General features: G+C 42.7%; 1 protein-coding gene and 1 long non-coding RNA gene across 2 annotated transcripts; both read right to left on the bottom strand.

The window, feature by feature from the left end:
- Nucleotides 1–347: 347 nt before the first annotated feature.
- Nucleotides 348–3,288, bottom strand: LOC122757832. Its single transcript, XR_006358005.1, has 3 exons — nt 2,832–3,288; nt 2,590–2,754; nt 348–615 (listed from the first exon to the last, which is right to left on the bottom strand). It is a non-coding gene; the product is annotated as an uncharacterized LOC122757832 (long non-coding RNA).
- Nucleotides 3,289–5,215: 1,927 nt separating this feature from the next.
- Nucleotides 5,216–5,905, bottom strand: LOC116804558 (small proline-rich protein 2E-like). The gene is made up of 2 exons (XM_032732665.2): nt 5,740–5,905; nt 5,216–5,677 (listed from the first exon to the last, which is right to left on the bottom strand). Exons 1-2 carry the CDS (start codon nt 5,764–5,766, stop codon nt 5,318–5,320), a joined length of 387 nt encoding a protein of 128 aa, XP_032588556.1. The 5' UTR covers nt 5,767–5,905; the 3' UTR covers nt 5,216–5,317.
- Nucleotides 5,906–14,039: the final 8,134 nt, after the last annotated feature.

Genomic DNA, 14,039 nt, shown 5'->3' with positions numbered 1-14,039 from the left:
TTTTGATTTTTATGCGTGTGCCACAAAAGTGCACGCAAATTAATGAGTGCAAATGAAATGCACTCGATTTATACCGATAGGTGGTTGCTACATGATATATAGAGTAGGTGTATTGATTCGCTTTGTAACTGTATTTGAAAAGTTGAAGAAAGTCGCATTCATTGGGTTATCTAGATCACACTTGGATGATCCAATTGCTAGAGATTCCAATCTTGAGATAATGATGGACAAATTTGGCAATATGGAATATGTATGGGTATACTACTCTAAATCCCGTTGCTAATGAAAAGCAGAATTATATAATGAATAAAGAAAATATTTAATATTTAATTTCTGTTTCCATTTTTTCGCATGTCACAGAATTCCTGATGAGCCACTCAACCTTACCTATTCACTATGCTCTATGCTCTATTCTCTACCCATCCATGGCTCCTCCTCTCTTACCTGAGCAATACCTTGATATTAATATAAGCTTATGCCAACTATAATGAAATAGACAAAACTCCTCACATATTATTTATGTCTAATTGGGAATACCTTCATCCAGCTGCCGTCTCGATTCACGTTGAAGATGCTTTGCACTCGAGCTTTGGTGTTTTCCTGGTTGATTAGCAGCTGTAGAATTATTGACTAATTTACATATTTTGACTATTGGCACTTGGCTAGCAGCTCTCTCTCTCTCTCTCTCTCTCTGCACTCGCACTCTTACTCGTATGTGATCAATTTCATTTGCTGCCACTCGTATGCCCCAGATAATTAAATAGCAACAAGAACAACAACAACTACAGCTACAACAATTAGCTAAAACAAGAAACAACAATTTTGTGGCAAATATTAAAATAGTATCCGACAATAAAATGCGTTTGAAGGTTTCCACTTTGGCAGTGGATTGTTGTGGCTATGTGACCAGGCATGCTCGACTAGCAGATACCCCTTTTCATTATGAGAGACTTGAACGTCTTTATAGTAAATACTAAATATGCACATAGAGCAGTTCATATATGAGTATTATAAAAGTAGCTGAGCATAAAGCTCTAAGAATTCCCCATTGAACAAGGCTATAGAGGCTAATAAAATAATATTTAATATAGAAACTTATGTTGTGAATGCCTGAAGCACAGCCTAGGCTTGGGATACCCATTAGTGTCATTTCAACGTATGCAGGGTATTAAAAATGCATGAGTACCCGACTATTACAAGTTGAGTTAGTCAAATTGGCAGGATTACAAGCACACACACACGCAGCGCTCGAGATAACCAGCGAGAGGAGAAGAGAGAGAGAGAGAGAGAGAGAGAGAGAGGGAGAGGCAAAGCTACATAGATATGGAATGGCTGATGCCGATAAACTCGAATTGCACTTGAAACTTAATTACAAACTCGCAAATGCGAAATGCAAATGCAAATACCTGACAAAGCCGAAGCCCAAACTGAAGCTGAAGCTGGATCTGGAGCTGGAGCAGGAGCTGAAACTGCAGTCGGGACAGGAGCAGCCAAAGCGAGGGCTGCAACTAAAATGTCTGAATGCCTGTTTAAGAGTGAGCACCCTCTGTGTGTGTGTGTGTGTGTGTGTGTGAGTGTGCGGCACATGGCGTATGAGTAATATGCATGAATGCCAACTGCATGTGTCTATATTGTCCGTAATGGTCTATAACTCGGGCACTTCTTGTCGTCATCTTGTTAAGTAAATTCTAAACATAGTTGCTAGCAGCCACACACACACACACACACACACACACACACACACACACACACACACACACATACAGCAAATATACTATGTGTGTGTGTGTCCATTCACTTATGTAATTAAGTGTCTTGTTAAAACGGAAATGGAATTTGGTTTTCCCTTTAATTTACATTAATTGACGATGCATTTATGCCAGCGAGCACTTTGGGAACCTAAAATCCCATATCTCCCTCTCCCTCTATCTCTCTCTCTCTCTAACTCTCACTCTGCTGTCTGCTTGGCTACTTGTTGGTATTTATTGTTTAATATTAATGTCGGTGTGCTGGACACAAGCGTTGCCTTTGAAAAATGCATGACACGAGCACACGAGAGCTTTGGCTAACTTGGCTTTAATCGTTCGGCATTAGGCCACATGCAATATGTATATGCAGGCAGCGAGAGCTACCTGGCCAGGGGGCGGGAGGGTGCTGCTAGACAGACAGACATAACATATACAAATACATGTACATATACATGTATAAATAAATATATATAGAGTGGGACAGAGAGAGAGAGAGGGCGGGGGGGATCAGTGTAACCGGGTTATGCACTGACCCCGATTGCCTGCTGCTGCTGCTGCTGCTGCTGCCGAAATGCCAATGGCCAGCGGGCATTATTAATGGCACTCGGAGTGCACTTAGTTGTGGCAACAACTTTGATTTATTCATTGGACACCATCCCCACCTCACACAGCTTCTCCTCCTCCTCCTCCTCCACTTCCTCCTCCTGCTGTCCTATTCATGCGGCATTCAACATTCAACTATTACAATTATTATTGATACGCGCAGAGTGAGTGAGAGAGAGAGAGAGAGAGAGAGAGAGAGAGACGAGCTGTGTATTAATTGTCTGCTTGTAGGCGAGACCTTGTTTGCTTTCACAGTTCCCATTTCATTAGTTGATGATCCCCTCTCGCTCCACATGGCAAATTAATTCATGCCCAAATTATAGACTCTACTGCAAGTGCTTAAGCAGACGCTCTGCTACTTGTCCCAGTCAAATTGAATGTGTCGAAAGAAAATATTTAAGCTCTGCAATGAATGAAAGAATGAGAAGATGAAGAATAGCGGAGTTAGCTACAGCTAGTACAGGTACCCAAAAGTCTTACAGCAATCCAGTGAATAAATGCAATCCAGAGAACAGAGTTGAGATAACAGGCAAAGAGAAAGAGGTGTCTCTTATGGGGTACTACAAGACCGGGTCCTGGACTCAGCTCCAGACTAAGAAGTAAATAAAGCCAATCGAGTTTCCATTTGATTCTCGTCTCGTTTTATAAGTTCACCAGATGCATGCTGATCAATTCTGTAAAAAGAGAATAGCATTGAGATTATAAAGAGTCAGAGAAAAAGAGAAATGAGATGCTCCACAACAGAGCTCTCCAGCAATCCAGTGAATAAATCGAATCCAGTTTCCATTTGATTCTCAGTTTATGAAGGGCAACCTCAGTTCCAGCTCAAGCAGCCTGTTTATTACTTCAATGGACAGCAAGCTCAGCACAACGAGAATCGAGAATAGAGAGAATCAGTGAAAGAAACAGTTGAAGGGAAAAGCGAGTCTCGTTTAGTTCACAGCTGGCAAAGCTCAATAGAAATATCGAAAATCAGAGCAAAGGCCAGGCGGTGAGTGTTGCCACATTGTTGAATTGCAACAGTATGGCCAAGTTGGGTGTGCGTGTGCGTTGTGCAACACTGGACACGTACTAAGTAGCTCGCATTATGAACACGCTTTTGAGTCATAAAAATGCGTTGCCTGCGGGTCACGAGCGCGGGGGCATGGGGCAGCTGGGGCGTGGCGGTGGCTGGGTAACAGGTAACGGTAATTGAAACAAAAGTTGAAGCCAAGGAACTGTAGCATACGTTGCGGCGCCTTAAAAACCCATTACCAACTGTTGACACGTGCCGCGCCGTGCCGCGACCTGTAACCCCAAGCGCTCCCCGCCCAGAACCCCCCTCACTTACACACACACACACACACATCGCCCGTCGCACACATAGTCCCAGCTCAGCCCGTCTCTCTCTCTCCCGCTCGCTAGGAAAATCACGCGGCCGCATGCGAAGTAAACAAACGTGAAATGAAAGTCATGCGTCGCATTTTAAAACACGCCGCTGGATGTCTCCCAGGACGTGGTCCCTGTGGGCAACAGCAAGCTGCCGAGCCGCGCCCACCTCCCCGCACGCCCACCTCCACCTGGCCCCGCCAAGAGATGCGCATAATTTAAAATACAAATTTGCCACCCGCCGCTCGGAGCCGCCGAGAGATAGAGCTCAGTTCGGGGCGTTGCCAGCGCAATGCATTTGTAAATATGCCTCATTATTGTGCAAGCCACACACACACACACACAGACACACTCACAGCCCACCTGGTCGCCCAGCCTCTCGCTCGCCTTGCCTTTGCCTCATCATTTGTCACGTCGCATGTTTCGGGGTCTCGTGCAGCGCGAACGGAAATGGCAACAAAGTACAAAACAATTTAATAAATGCCGGAATCACGTGAAGGTGTTAAGCAAAACATTTGCGGCAATGACCACACTGAAACCGACACGAATCTCCATCAAATTGAAACACACACACGCACACACACACACACACACACACACGTGCACGCTCATGTTTTTGCCCAAAAATGACAGCGACTAGTCAAAAGGGAACGCAACTGTACCCAAGACATGCAGGCGAACCTCATTAGCTGCGCCGCGTGGAATTTGCAAACAAGATTTCATTTCATTTTCATGACGTGCCGGGAAATGCAGAGTCCCGTTCAATTGAAAATTCCCTTCCAACTTGACTGATCTGCTCCGCTCTGCTCTGCTCTCTCACAGACTATCAACGGGCTCTACTGGAAAGTCGAGGCGGTTCTCTTCCACTTATTCCAGTCTGCACTACTCGAGAGCCGAGGGGCTGCTTCTTGCCGCTCGATTGCAAATTCCCTTCCAGCCTGTCTTCCCTATTCTGAGGACACACACTTGCAAAGAGCTCTACTCTTCTACACACTATCAAAGTCGAGACAGTTCTTCTTCCAGTTATTCCAGCCTGTCTGCTCTACTCGCACACACATACATAATATCAGACAGCTCTTCGTTTCCGAACTTAATTGGAAATATAATTTTAGGCTGCACTACTCTACTTACACACACTTGCTAACAGGTCAACTCTACCTTGTCACACACACACACTGTCAAAGAGCACCACTCGAGAGTCGCCAAGTCATTCCAGCCTGTCTGCTCTGCTCTGAGCAGCTTCTTCTTGCCGTTCGACTGCAAATTCCATTCCAGCCTGTCTCTCGCACACACTATCAAACAGCTCTACTTTGTCACACGCACACACACACACACACACTATCAAACAGCTCAACTTTGTCACACACACACTTTCAAAAAGCTCTGCTCAAAAGAGCATGTTGGCCCGCTCAATTGTAAATTTCTTTCCAGCCAGATCTACTCTCTCTCTCTCACACACACTTCCTCTCTCTCTCTATCACTCTCAAGAAATCAAATTCAGTTGGCTCTTATAACTTTATTAATTCCAGTGAAATAGCTGCGCTTGCTCAGCTCGAACAATAAGTTAGGCCAATCATTCCTGCTGCAGATCCAAGATCCTAGATATCACGGCTAGTGCCGGAGGTACCCAGCAGTACCAGCTCATATTCGGCTATAGCCGCCTCCATCTCATCGATGTCCTCGTCAGTGACCGAAGCCGACGGCTCTGGTGGCGGCAGTGCCGGCTGTGGTGGTGGTGGTGGCGGTGGTGCCGGCTGCTGCTGCGGCGGTGGCGGTGGTGGCGGCGGCAGTGGCAGCGGCAACGATGCGCTGCGAGGGTCATCTTCAGTCTCTGCGCACCACGGATGTACGGCGTACTCCGCCAGATACGGACAATTCTCGGGCCCGTCCTCGTAGCAGATGTCGCACATGCGATAGGGGTTCTCGCAGAGTTCGTCCGAAATGGGCAAGCAACGCAACTTAATTGCCAGAAATATGGTATATATTAGAGAAAACCCCTTCTTCTCCACACTAAACTTACCATATTGTCCAATAGGGAATCCATCATGAAAGTCAAGTCGAGAAAACAAATTTTTTCCTTACTTTCCTGCAAACTCACAGTTTGTAAGACGAATGTCAAGCACAAACTGAAACTGAAAATTCTGGAAAGCGTCTTTAGTGCTATCGGTTATCGAAATAGCAGCAGTGTAGTGTAGATCAATGCTTCTAACTGCCATAGGCCAGGGCTACCAACTGAACAGGCCAGAAAAAAGCTAACTCCCGAAAGAAAAGCTAATTTGATGTGAACTGTGATTTTTTATTGCTCTCTATTGATCTATTGATCTCTAGGGAGTCCCAATACGTTCCCAATCATTTCGCTCACTTGAGCACTCTAGCTACCTCTCATATGGCCTCCCCAATAGCAAAGCTTTGCCTTGCCATATTAGGATATGTATTTGCGATAGTGTAAAGCGATAGTGTAAAGCTTAGGATTGACAATCATGAATTAATGCGATTTGGATTGGATTTGGAAAAATACTATACCTCCAATTCAATTTATATTATAAATAATTATATTATAATTAAAAATCATTTTAGGAATGGGAATATCACTCTCTCTGCCATCGTTATGTATATGTTCGATCTTACTATCTGAGCCAATAAGAAAGTGAAGAAGAAGGAGAAGACGAAGAAGAAGAAGCGCAGCAAGTTGCTTTCGTATCGAATGAAAACAATAAAATAAAAATAAAAATAATAATAATAATATTATATAATAATATAATAATATAAACCAATATCATATTATAATAGTATACAAAAAATAAATAAAATAATATATATTAAAATATACAAATATTATATTATAATATTATATAGCTATTCCCGCCAGCCGCTTTCGCAACAGAAGTGACGGAAAATAGCCAAATCGACAGCACTGCTTTCGGTGTTGAGAAATTTTAACAAGTTAAACAATAAATAAAATAAACAAATGAATGAATTTCACAATTTTAGTTAAGATTTGAGAGTTAAAGTTTGTGAAGCTCATATAAAATTAGCTGATATCAAGCTAAGGTGGCAGCTTTCATAGGTCTGTCTTAGACTTGACTCAAAATGAGGTAATATCTATTTGTCTCTATATCAAAGCAGATGCTCTACCGCAAACTTAACTTATCGCAGATCCCATTTCGTCCGATTTGACTGAGGGAATTGAAAGCCTGCATCTCCGACCCCACGATGACATCGATGGACATTGTAAATCTCAGATGAATAGATGCATGGATTCTGCTCGATGTTCGTCTCGCCTAGCCGGCAGCTGCAACGTTTGTCACTTCACTTATTCCTTAGAGTACTGGAAGGTGATTTTGGATAGTGTCTGGAGTAATCTTATTGTGTACGTTTCTTATAGGGGTTCCTTTCTTAAGCGGTAGAGCTGTTGGGTGGATCGATGATATCTGCCTCCAGCAGACGACAGCGACTGAGCTTTCCTTTGATTGATCACAATAAGAGGAGCAAACAGTGAATGGACTCAAGGAGCGAGTGCAACGTGTTGCAGTTGCAGTGAGTAGATGCGCTGAGTGAGTGTATCGAATGGCTGTTGGAATATTTAATGATTGAATGGAATGCAATGGTTCTCTGCCGTGCCGTTCCGCTCTTTGCATTTTTTAGTGGAATTACAAATGGATGTACGCGGCACTGAGCGAATGTGCATAGGCCAATCCGATGCGGAATCATCACCTGGCAGCAGCAGCACTTGATGAGGCGAGACTATATGTTGGTTATAATGAAGAAGTCATTGATAAGGGAGGGATACTACTCTCATTATATAGAGAAGAGACCACAGACAGACGTGTCCCACTCCAAACTAGATTGCAGTTCATTTACTGGCATGCAGCATACCCAGTCTCTGCATGTGTCCAGGGTATACGAATAAAACAATGGCAGCTTCCAATGTCCTGCTGCCTGTATCCCGACCTGGGCTGGGGATTGGCCAGCGAGGAGCTGGGAACGGAAAATGGGCGTGAAAGCGGCGCAAGATCAAGAGCAATTGCCGGAGTCAGCTTTACGGTTCCTGTTTGTGTTGTTGCTGCTGTTGTTGAGCTCAACGCCGCATTTAATACGCCAACTCGTTGCACTTCATTCATTATTAACAGCAACAGCAACAGCTGCAACTGCGCTGCCAGCGTCAATGCGAAATATTGACATATTGACGGATATTTAAGCGAATGACTGAATGTGTGAGGCGAACTTAGATTGGCGGAGATATTTTATAGATGGATTTACTAATTGAAAGTTGAAATAGAATACAATGAGAGAAAGAGTGACCAGGATATATATGTACCTATGAGAAAAAGAGGAATCGAGCGGAAGCAGAGAATGAGGGATAGTTAGAGAGAGGGGGAGAATGAAAGAAGTGGGAAGTGAAAGAGTGACGGAAAGACAAAACTGTACCTATATATATATATGTATAGAGAGAGAGAGAGAGAGAGGGGATAAGTCTGATATCAGAAAAAGATGGATGGTCTCCTTCTCTATCCATCTTTTTCTGATCTCTCTCTCTCTCTCTCTCTCTCTCTCTCTCTCTATACATATACATATACATATACATATGTAGCTATATTTTGTAGAGGGAGAGAGAAAGAGAGATAGAGGAAGGGAAAATGAAAGAGAGAGTAAGAAATAAAAAATGGGGATTAAAGACAAGAAAAAAGTAAAGGAAAGAAAGATAGATATAGCGAAGAATGCAAATATAAATAGAGAGAGCTGAATGCTGAATGACTATGAAAATGACAGCGAGAGAGAGAGAGAGATACAAAGAGTAGTTCAAATAGACAGAGACAGATAGCGTGGTAGACTAAAACTAGAAGAAATGGGAGAGCCCGATAGATGGAGAGAGTGGAGCGAAGAGACAATCGCTCTAGAGAGTAAAAGAGAAAAAAAAAGACGGACGGAGGCGCACAGCAAGAGAAGGAGAGCGAGAAACGATTATCGATAGATGCAGCTGCCAATGAATCGATAAAAATCGCCAATGAACTTATGCCCTTATCGATAAATCCCGCTAGCAAGCAGCCTCGTATTGTATGCATTATTCATGTATGTATTGGTATTCAACATATTCGATATGTACCGATAGATCTCACTAAATATTTCCTTCTCTTCGCAGCGCACAAAAGGAATGGGAAGAAAATACGCCGAGTGAATACTATTCAAATTTGTTTTTTCCCATGCGACCCACAGAAAGCTATTGACTTGGCGATGGAGCTGCTGAGAAGGAGAGGGGCAGAGAGAGAGAGAGAGAGAGATAGAGGCGAGAGTGGGGATGGCACTGGGAGTGTGAGTGGGGCTCTGAGCTGTAGTCGTCCGTGGCTGTAGTTGAGGACTCTCTCATCACACGGCGACGGCGACGGCGGCGGCGGCTGCTGCTGCTGTTTCCGCTTTGCCCGAGCCTCTCCATTAGACATGAAAGTGTCAACTTCCGCGTTTTTGCACACACACATACACACAGATACTCATACACACGTCGGCTCTCGCTTCTGTTGTCGCTGGTTAAAAGCATGTCAAATTTTTTCACACACTCAAAACTGAACGAGGAACGAGAAGCCTGCGAGAATGCATGATTGAATGATTGAGAAATTAATACACAGACACACACAGAGACACGGAGAGACACACACATGCACACATATCGACCACACAGAGCGAAAAGTAGAGCAGGAGAATGCTGCCTGAATGGGGCAGCGGTGCGGGCGAAATTGTGGAGCGCCCATCAGCATCAACGTGAAATTATTCCATTTCACTTTACAACTGAATGCAAATTACATGCTGTAATTTCCTGCAAGAAAGCAAGAAATGAAGCGAAATGAATGTGGCACACACACATACTCGCACACACACACACACACACATGCAGCAAATGTATTTGCGCCAAGCGGAAATAAAAATAAATTCGAAAAGTTAATATTAAATGTGCTACATTGGAAACATATTGTGTGCGCTGCTGCTCTGTGTATGTGTGTGTGTGTGTGAGTGTGTGCGAGTGTGTGTGTCTTTTTCTCTCTCTTTCTGTCCCTCTTACTGCGCTCTCTCTCTCTCTCTCCCTCTCTGTCTTTCTTCTCGCCTTTGTCTTTTTGCCTCTCTTTCTGGCTGTCTGTTTGCCGCGTCGCTCGCTTCGCTGGCGCTGATTTTCCACATGCCTAGCAGACAACAAGGCAAGCCTTTGCCACACACACACCAACACACACTCTCACATACACACACACACACACCCACATCAAGACACAAACGCCCGCGGGCATATCCATTCAGCCTATCAGCCCTGCCCTGCCCTGCCCTGCCTCACTCAGCCTCTGCTCCGCGCGCTCGCTCTGCCGCTGCCACGGCCTCTCGCACCGCCGCCCCCTTCGATCCAGTGGCCGTAAACAATTGTGCATTTTCAGCGCCGTTTGCTTACATTTTTTACGCTTTTTCTTTTTGGTTTTTTTCGCTTATATTTTCCAATTTTTTTAAGCTTGTTTTTTTCCTGCATTTTCTTTTATTTTTTTGCGTGCATTTTTTACATTTTTATATGGCGCATTTTCATTGCATTTTTGTGTATTTTCATTTTTCCTTTTTTTTCGTTTTGGTTTTCTTTTTAATTTGCGCGCAATTTTTTTTTTTTTTTTTTTTTTACCCGTTTGCAGTTAATTTTTTATTGTTATTATTTTCATTGTGCGGCAACTGCTGCTGTTGCAGCCGGCGCGGGGTGTCAAAGGGGTTGGCATGAGACTGCCTGCCATGGGGTGGGGGTGAGGGATAGGCGGAGGCGTGGCAGCCGCCACTTGGTCAATGGGCAGTTTTTTAGTCAACGCGTAAAATATGCTTAAATATTTTAAATTTAATCACACGCTTCGCTGGCCTCGGCAAATACGTCAATGCATATGCAAACAAATAATGCTAGCGGCAGGACAAAGTGTAAGCCACCCACACATGCACACACACACACACACACACATGGAGTAGTCTGCCCTCCTATAAGCTTTGGCTACTTCAGAGCGTGGGAGGAGGAGAGAGAGAGGAGAGATTGTATGTGTGTGTGTGAGTCGAGAGCTGATTGACCACATATTAATAGCAATTAAAGCTGCGCGAACATTTTTCTTTTTTTTTTTTTTGTCAATGAAATGAAAAGAATTGTGCAATGGGATTTGCTCCTGAAACATAAACGGTTCAGCATATATTTAATTGTGACTTGAAGTCAGAGTCAGAGTCAGTCTGAGCTTGAGTTTGAGCCAGAGCCAAAGTGAGTTAGAGTCTCAGTCTGAGTCAGAGTCAGAGCTGTAGTTAATAAAACAATAATTCTTATAAAACTGTATTTCATGTAAATAACAAAATAAATAAATACATCTTAAACAGTGTTCACTGTATTCTCATTTAGTTTCATACTGCTCAAACCAAAGCACATCAGAGGATTAGTTTAATTACCTTTTCTTTAACTACGATTAAAAAATATTCCTTTGATTTCACTTTAAGCCATACATGATGCACAATCCTCCAATTTCTAGCTCAAGAACTGACAGCAATCTAGCATTTCAACGCCAACGGAATCTCAAAGACTTGACCTGAGAGAGGACCTTAAGCTACTTGGAATATTTTGTTACAACAATTCCTTTGTCGCATCTGTCAAATGTTGTGTATAAAAAACTAAAATCCCACAAAAACATAAATTGTTGATTGCTTTGGCTGTTGATTAAGAATTCCTGGAATTATTGAGAAATTTAAAAGGCAAAACAGAATTTTGATTTATTCATATGTGACATAAGAATTTAGTTGTTCTTCTGTTGATTCGATGGAATTTACATATCATCTTTTTTTTTTTTAGCTATGCACAAAGGCTCATATAAATTGCATTATTTTTCAGTTCCGGTTGCAACAGCAGCAGGAGCAGGAGGAGGAGCAGCAGCAGGAGGAGTATCCTGGCAAAGGATCGCTGCAACTTCTGATGGCAGCGACACGTCGTTCATTAAAACCAAACATTGCACTGCTGTGGCCGACACAAATTCTCGCATGTGTGTGTGTGTGGGTGTGTGTGTGTGTGGGTGTGCATATGTATATGCTGGCAAATGCCTCCAGAGCCATTTGACTCCGATTTCGGTTTGCGGCCCAAGTGAAATTTATATGCCCAAATTTAATGAACTTGAAGCATTTGCACGTTGTCTTGCAACGTGAGCCACACACACACACACAGCACACATGCACTCTCTTTCTTTGTCTCTCTCTATCGCTCTCTCGCTCTTTAGGCAAACAATTCACTTGCGCCCAAATGCACTTTGCTGCCTGTCTTTTTGGCCTTGGCTCTGGCAGGTTTTTGGGCCTGCCTGCTTGGGGCGCCTGTTCTGAGCTCGTCCTGGGCCTGTCTCCTGGTTGGGCACTGTGGCCATTTGCTCGCAATTGGCATTGCCAATGCATTTGCTGAAACATAAACTAAACCAATGTAAAACGCACGAGCTTCGCTGACTGTGCAGCCAGAGCTGCTGCTCCACTTCGTCCATCTAGTCCCAGCACGAACCTCAACTGTGGCTCCAGGAGTGCTCGCTGCGTGTGTGTGTGTGTGTGTGCGAGGGAAAACAGCATGAAAATCATATTATAAATAAATTATGCAATTATAATTACACAAGAAAACTACTTGGGGCGAAACAACTTACACACACACACACACAGACGCATAGATACACGCATACACGTGCACACTAAACGCCAGCAGCGACATGTGCTGCATGTGTGTGTGTATCCCTCTCTGTCCTGACTGCTGTCTCAGCAACGTGTCTGGGAAAAATGCTCCAAGTTGTCAAGTCGAGCGCGTCTGACTGCCTGTCTTCATCTCTTTCCCACTCTATCTCTCTCGCTCTCTCTCTCTCTCTCTCTATCTCTGTCGCTGTGTGTGTGTGTGCGTAGCTGTCCTCGCCTCGTCCTTGTCCCTTCTAGCGCCCTTTTGTAGCGAAGTAACAAATAGCACAAGTACAGGAAAATAATTACATTTTACGTGTTCCTATTAATCTTGCTGAGTTTTTAGTTTTAGTTTTTAGTTTCAGTTGTTTGCCCACTAATTCACTTTTTGTTCTCCGTTCTCTTTCTTTGCATTTCACACCATTGCTCGCCCTCTCTCTCTCTCACCATTTTCTCTGTCTCTCTTTGCCTGACTTACGAATTCAATTTTCTAGCATTCCGAAGTTTATCTGGCAAAGGCTTTTGAGTGTCTTTGACATAAAACCAAGCGTATCGTGTGTGTATACCATATATGTGTTAGTATTTGTTATATAAAATGTTCATTAAAATAGTATTGCAACTGAGTTCAAAATGTTGGACATGTATAGCTTTAGCCTCAATATCGATAAATAAATATAATATATAATAATATGAATAAATTTTAATATTCCTTTTTCCTATCAGTTCTCAAATCACTTACTAATACTAGTATTTTTATGGCCACTGGTGTATGTATGTATGGATTGCATTATCGGATACTAGACTTGCTCTCAGCTAGACATATTATTATCGACCAGTCTTTTATTATAAAGTATAATTCCCAAAGTTTTGAATGTCGTTCAAGAATTGTGTTTCTAACGAATTGAAAAATTTAGTTGAGTCGCAAATCGGGCAGAGAAAACACGAGGTAAGCTGAAGAAGTCTTTTATCGGATTCCCGTGAAAACTTTGATAATGTTATATGTATTATATTATCATGATAAACTCGAGTGGAGGTCGAAATCGGGCAAAGAATATACGAGCTAGACTCATACTAAGGGATTTCCTTTTGGAATCCACTGAATATAATTGATATGTACTACTACTGCTATTACGATATATTATCATACTATTTCGCGTATAATAATTAGCTTGCTCTCGACTTACGCATAACATAAAAAATACAATTAAGAAAAGAACAACACAAAGGAAACATTTGGATTGCTCCTGCTCTATTAAAACCTTTCTATTAAATATAAAATATATATTAATTTTCTATATGTATTATATATTAATTATAGTATATGTTCATAAAGGACATGTATCCATCCCATTTACCAGACTGTCTCATTTCATTTGCTCATCCTCACCTCAGCTCAAAGCCTTCCACATCTTATTCCGAGCTGTTAGAGGACCACAGGAAACTGGAAAAGTATTTGCAAATGCAAACCCTAAATAGAGTTGAGTATTATATGATGTATAAGAATAGATATCCACATCAAGCATATATAACATATATTATATCACCTTCATATCACATGAAAAATGAATCTAATCCGTTGCCTGCTCATCCACCCATTCGCATAGCTCCGGATAAATTCCAAAGCTCAGCTGCAACAAATTTATT

This window comes from Drosophila mojavensis, unplaced genomic scaffold (genome assembly GCF_018153725.1).
Source record: "Drosophila mojavensis isolate 15081-1352.22 unplaced genomic scaffold, ASM1815372v1 contig_136, whole genome shotgun sequence".
Classification (NCBI taxonomy): domain Eukaryota; kingdom Metazoa; phylum Arthropoda; class Insecta; order Diptera; family Drosophilidae; genus Drosophila; species Drosophila mojavensis.
Note: the sequence above shows the minus strand (reverse complement) of the source record. Positions and strands in the feature narration are given on the sequence as shown.

Coding starts and splice junctions, on each gene's coding strand:
- LOC116804558 (XM_032732665.2), bottom strand. CDS start 5,766: ATGATGGATTCCCTATTGGACAATATG. Junction 5,678..5,739: donor ATTCCCTATTGGACAATATG/GTAAGTTTAGTG, acceptor CTGGCAATTAAG/TTGCGTTGCTTGCCCATTTC.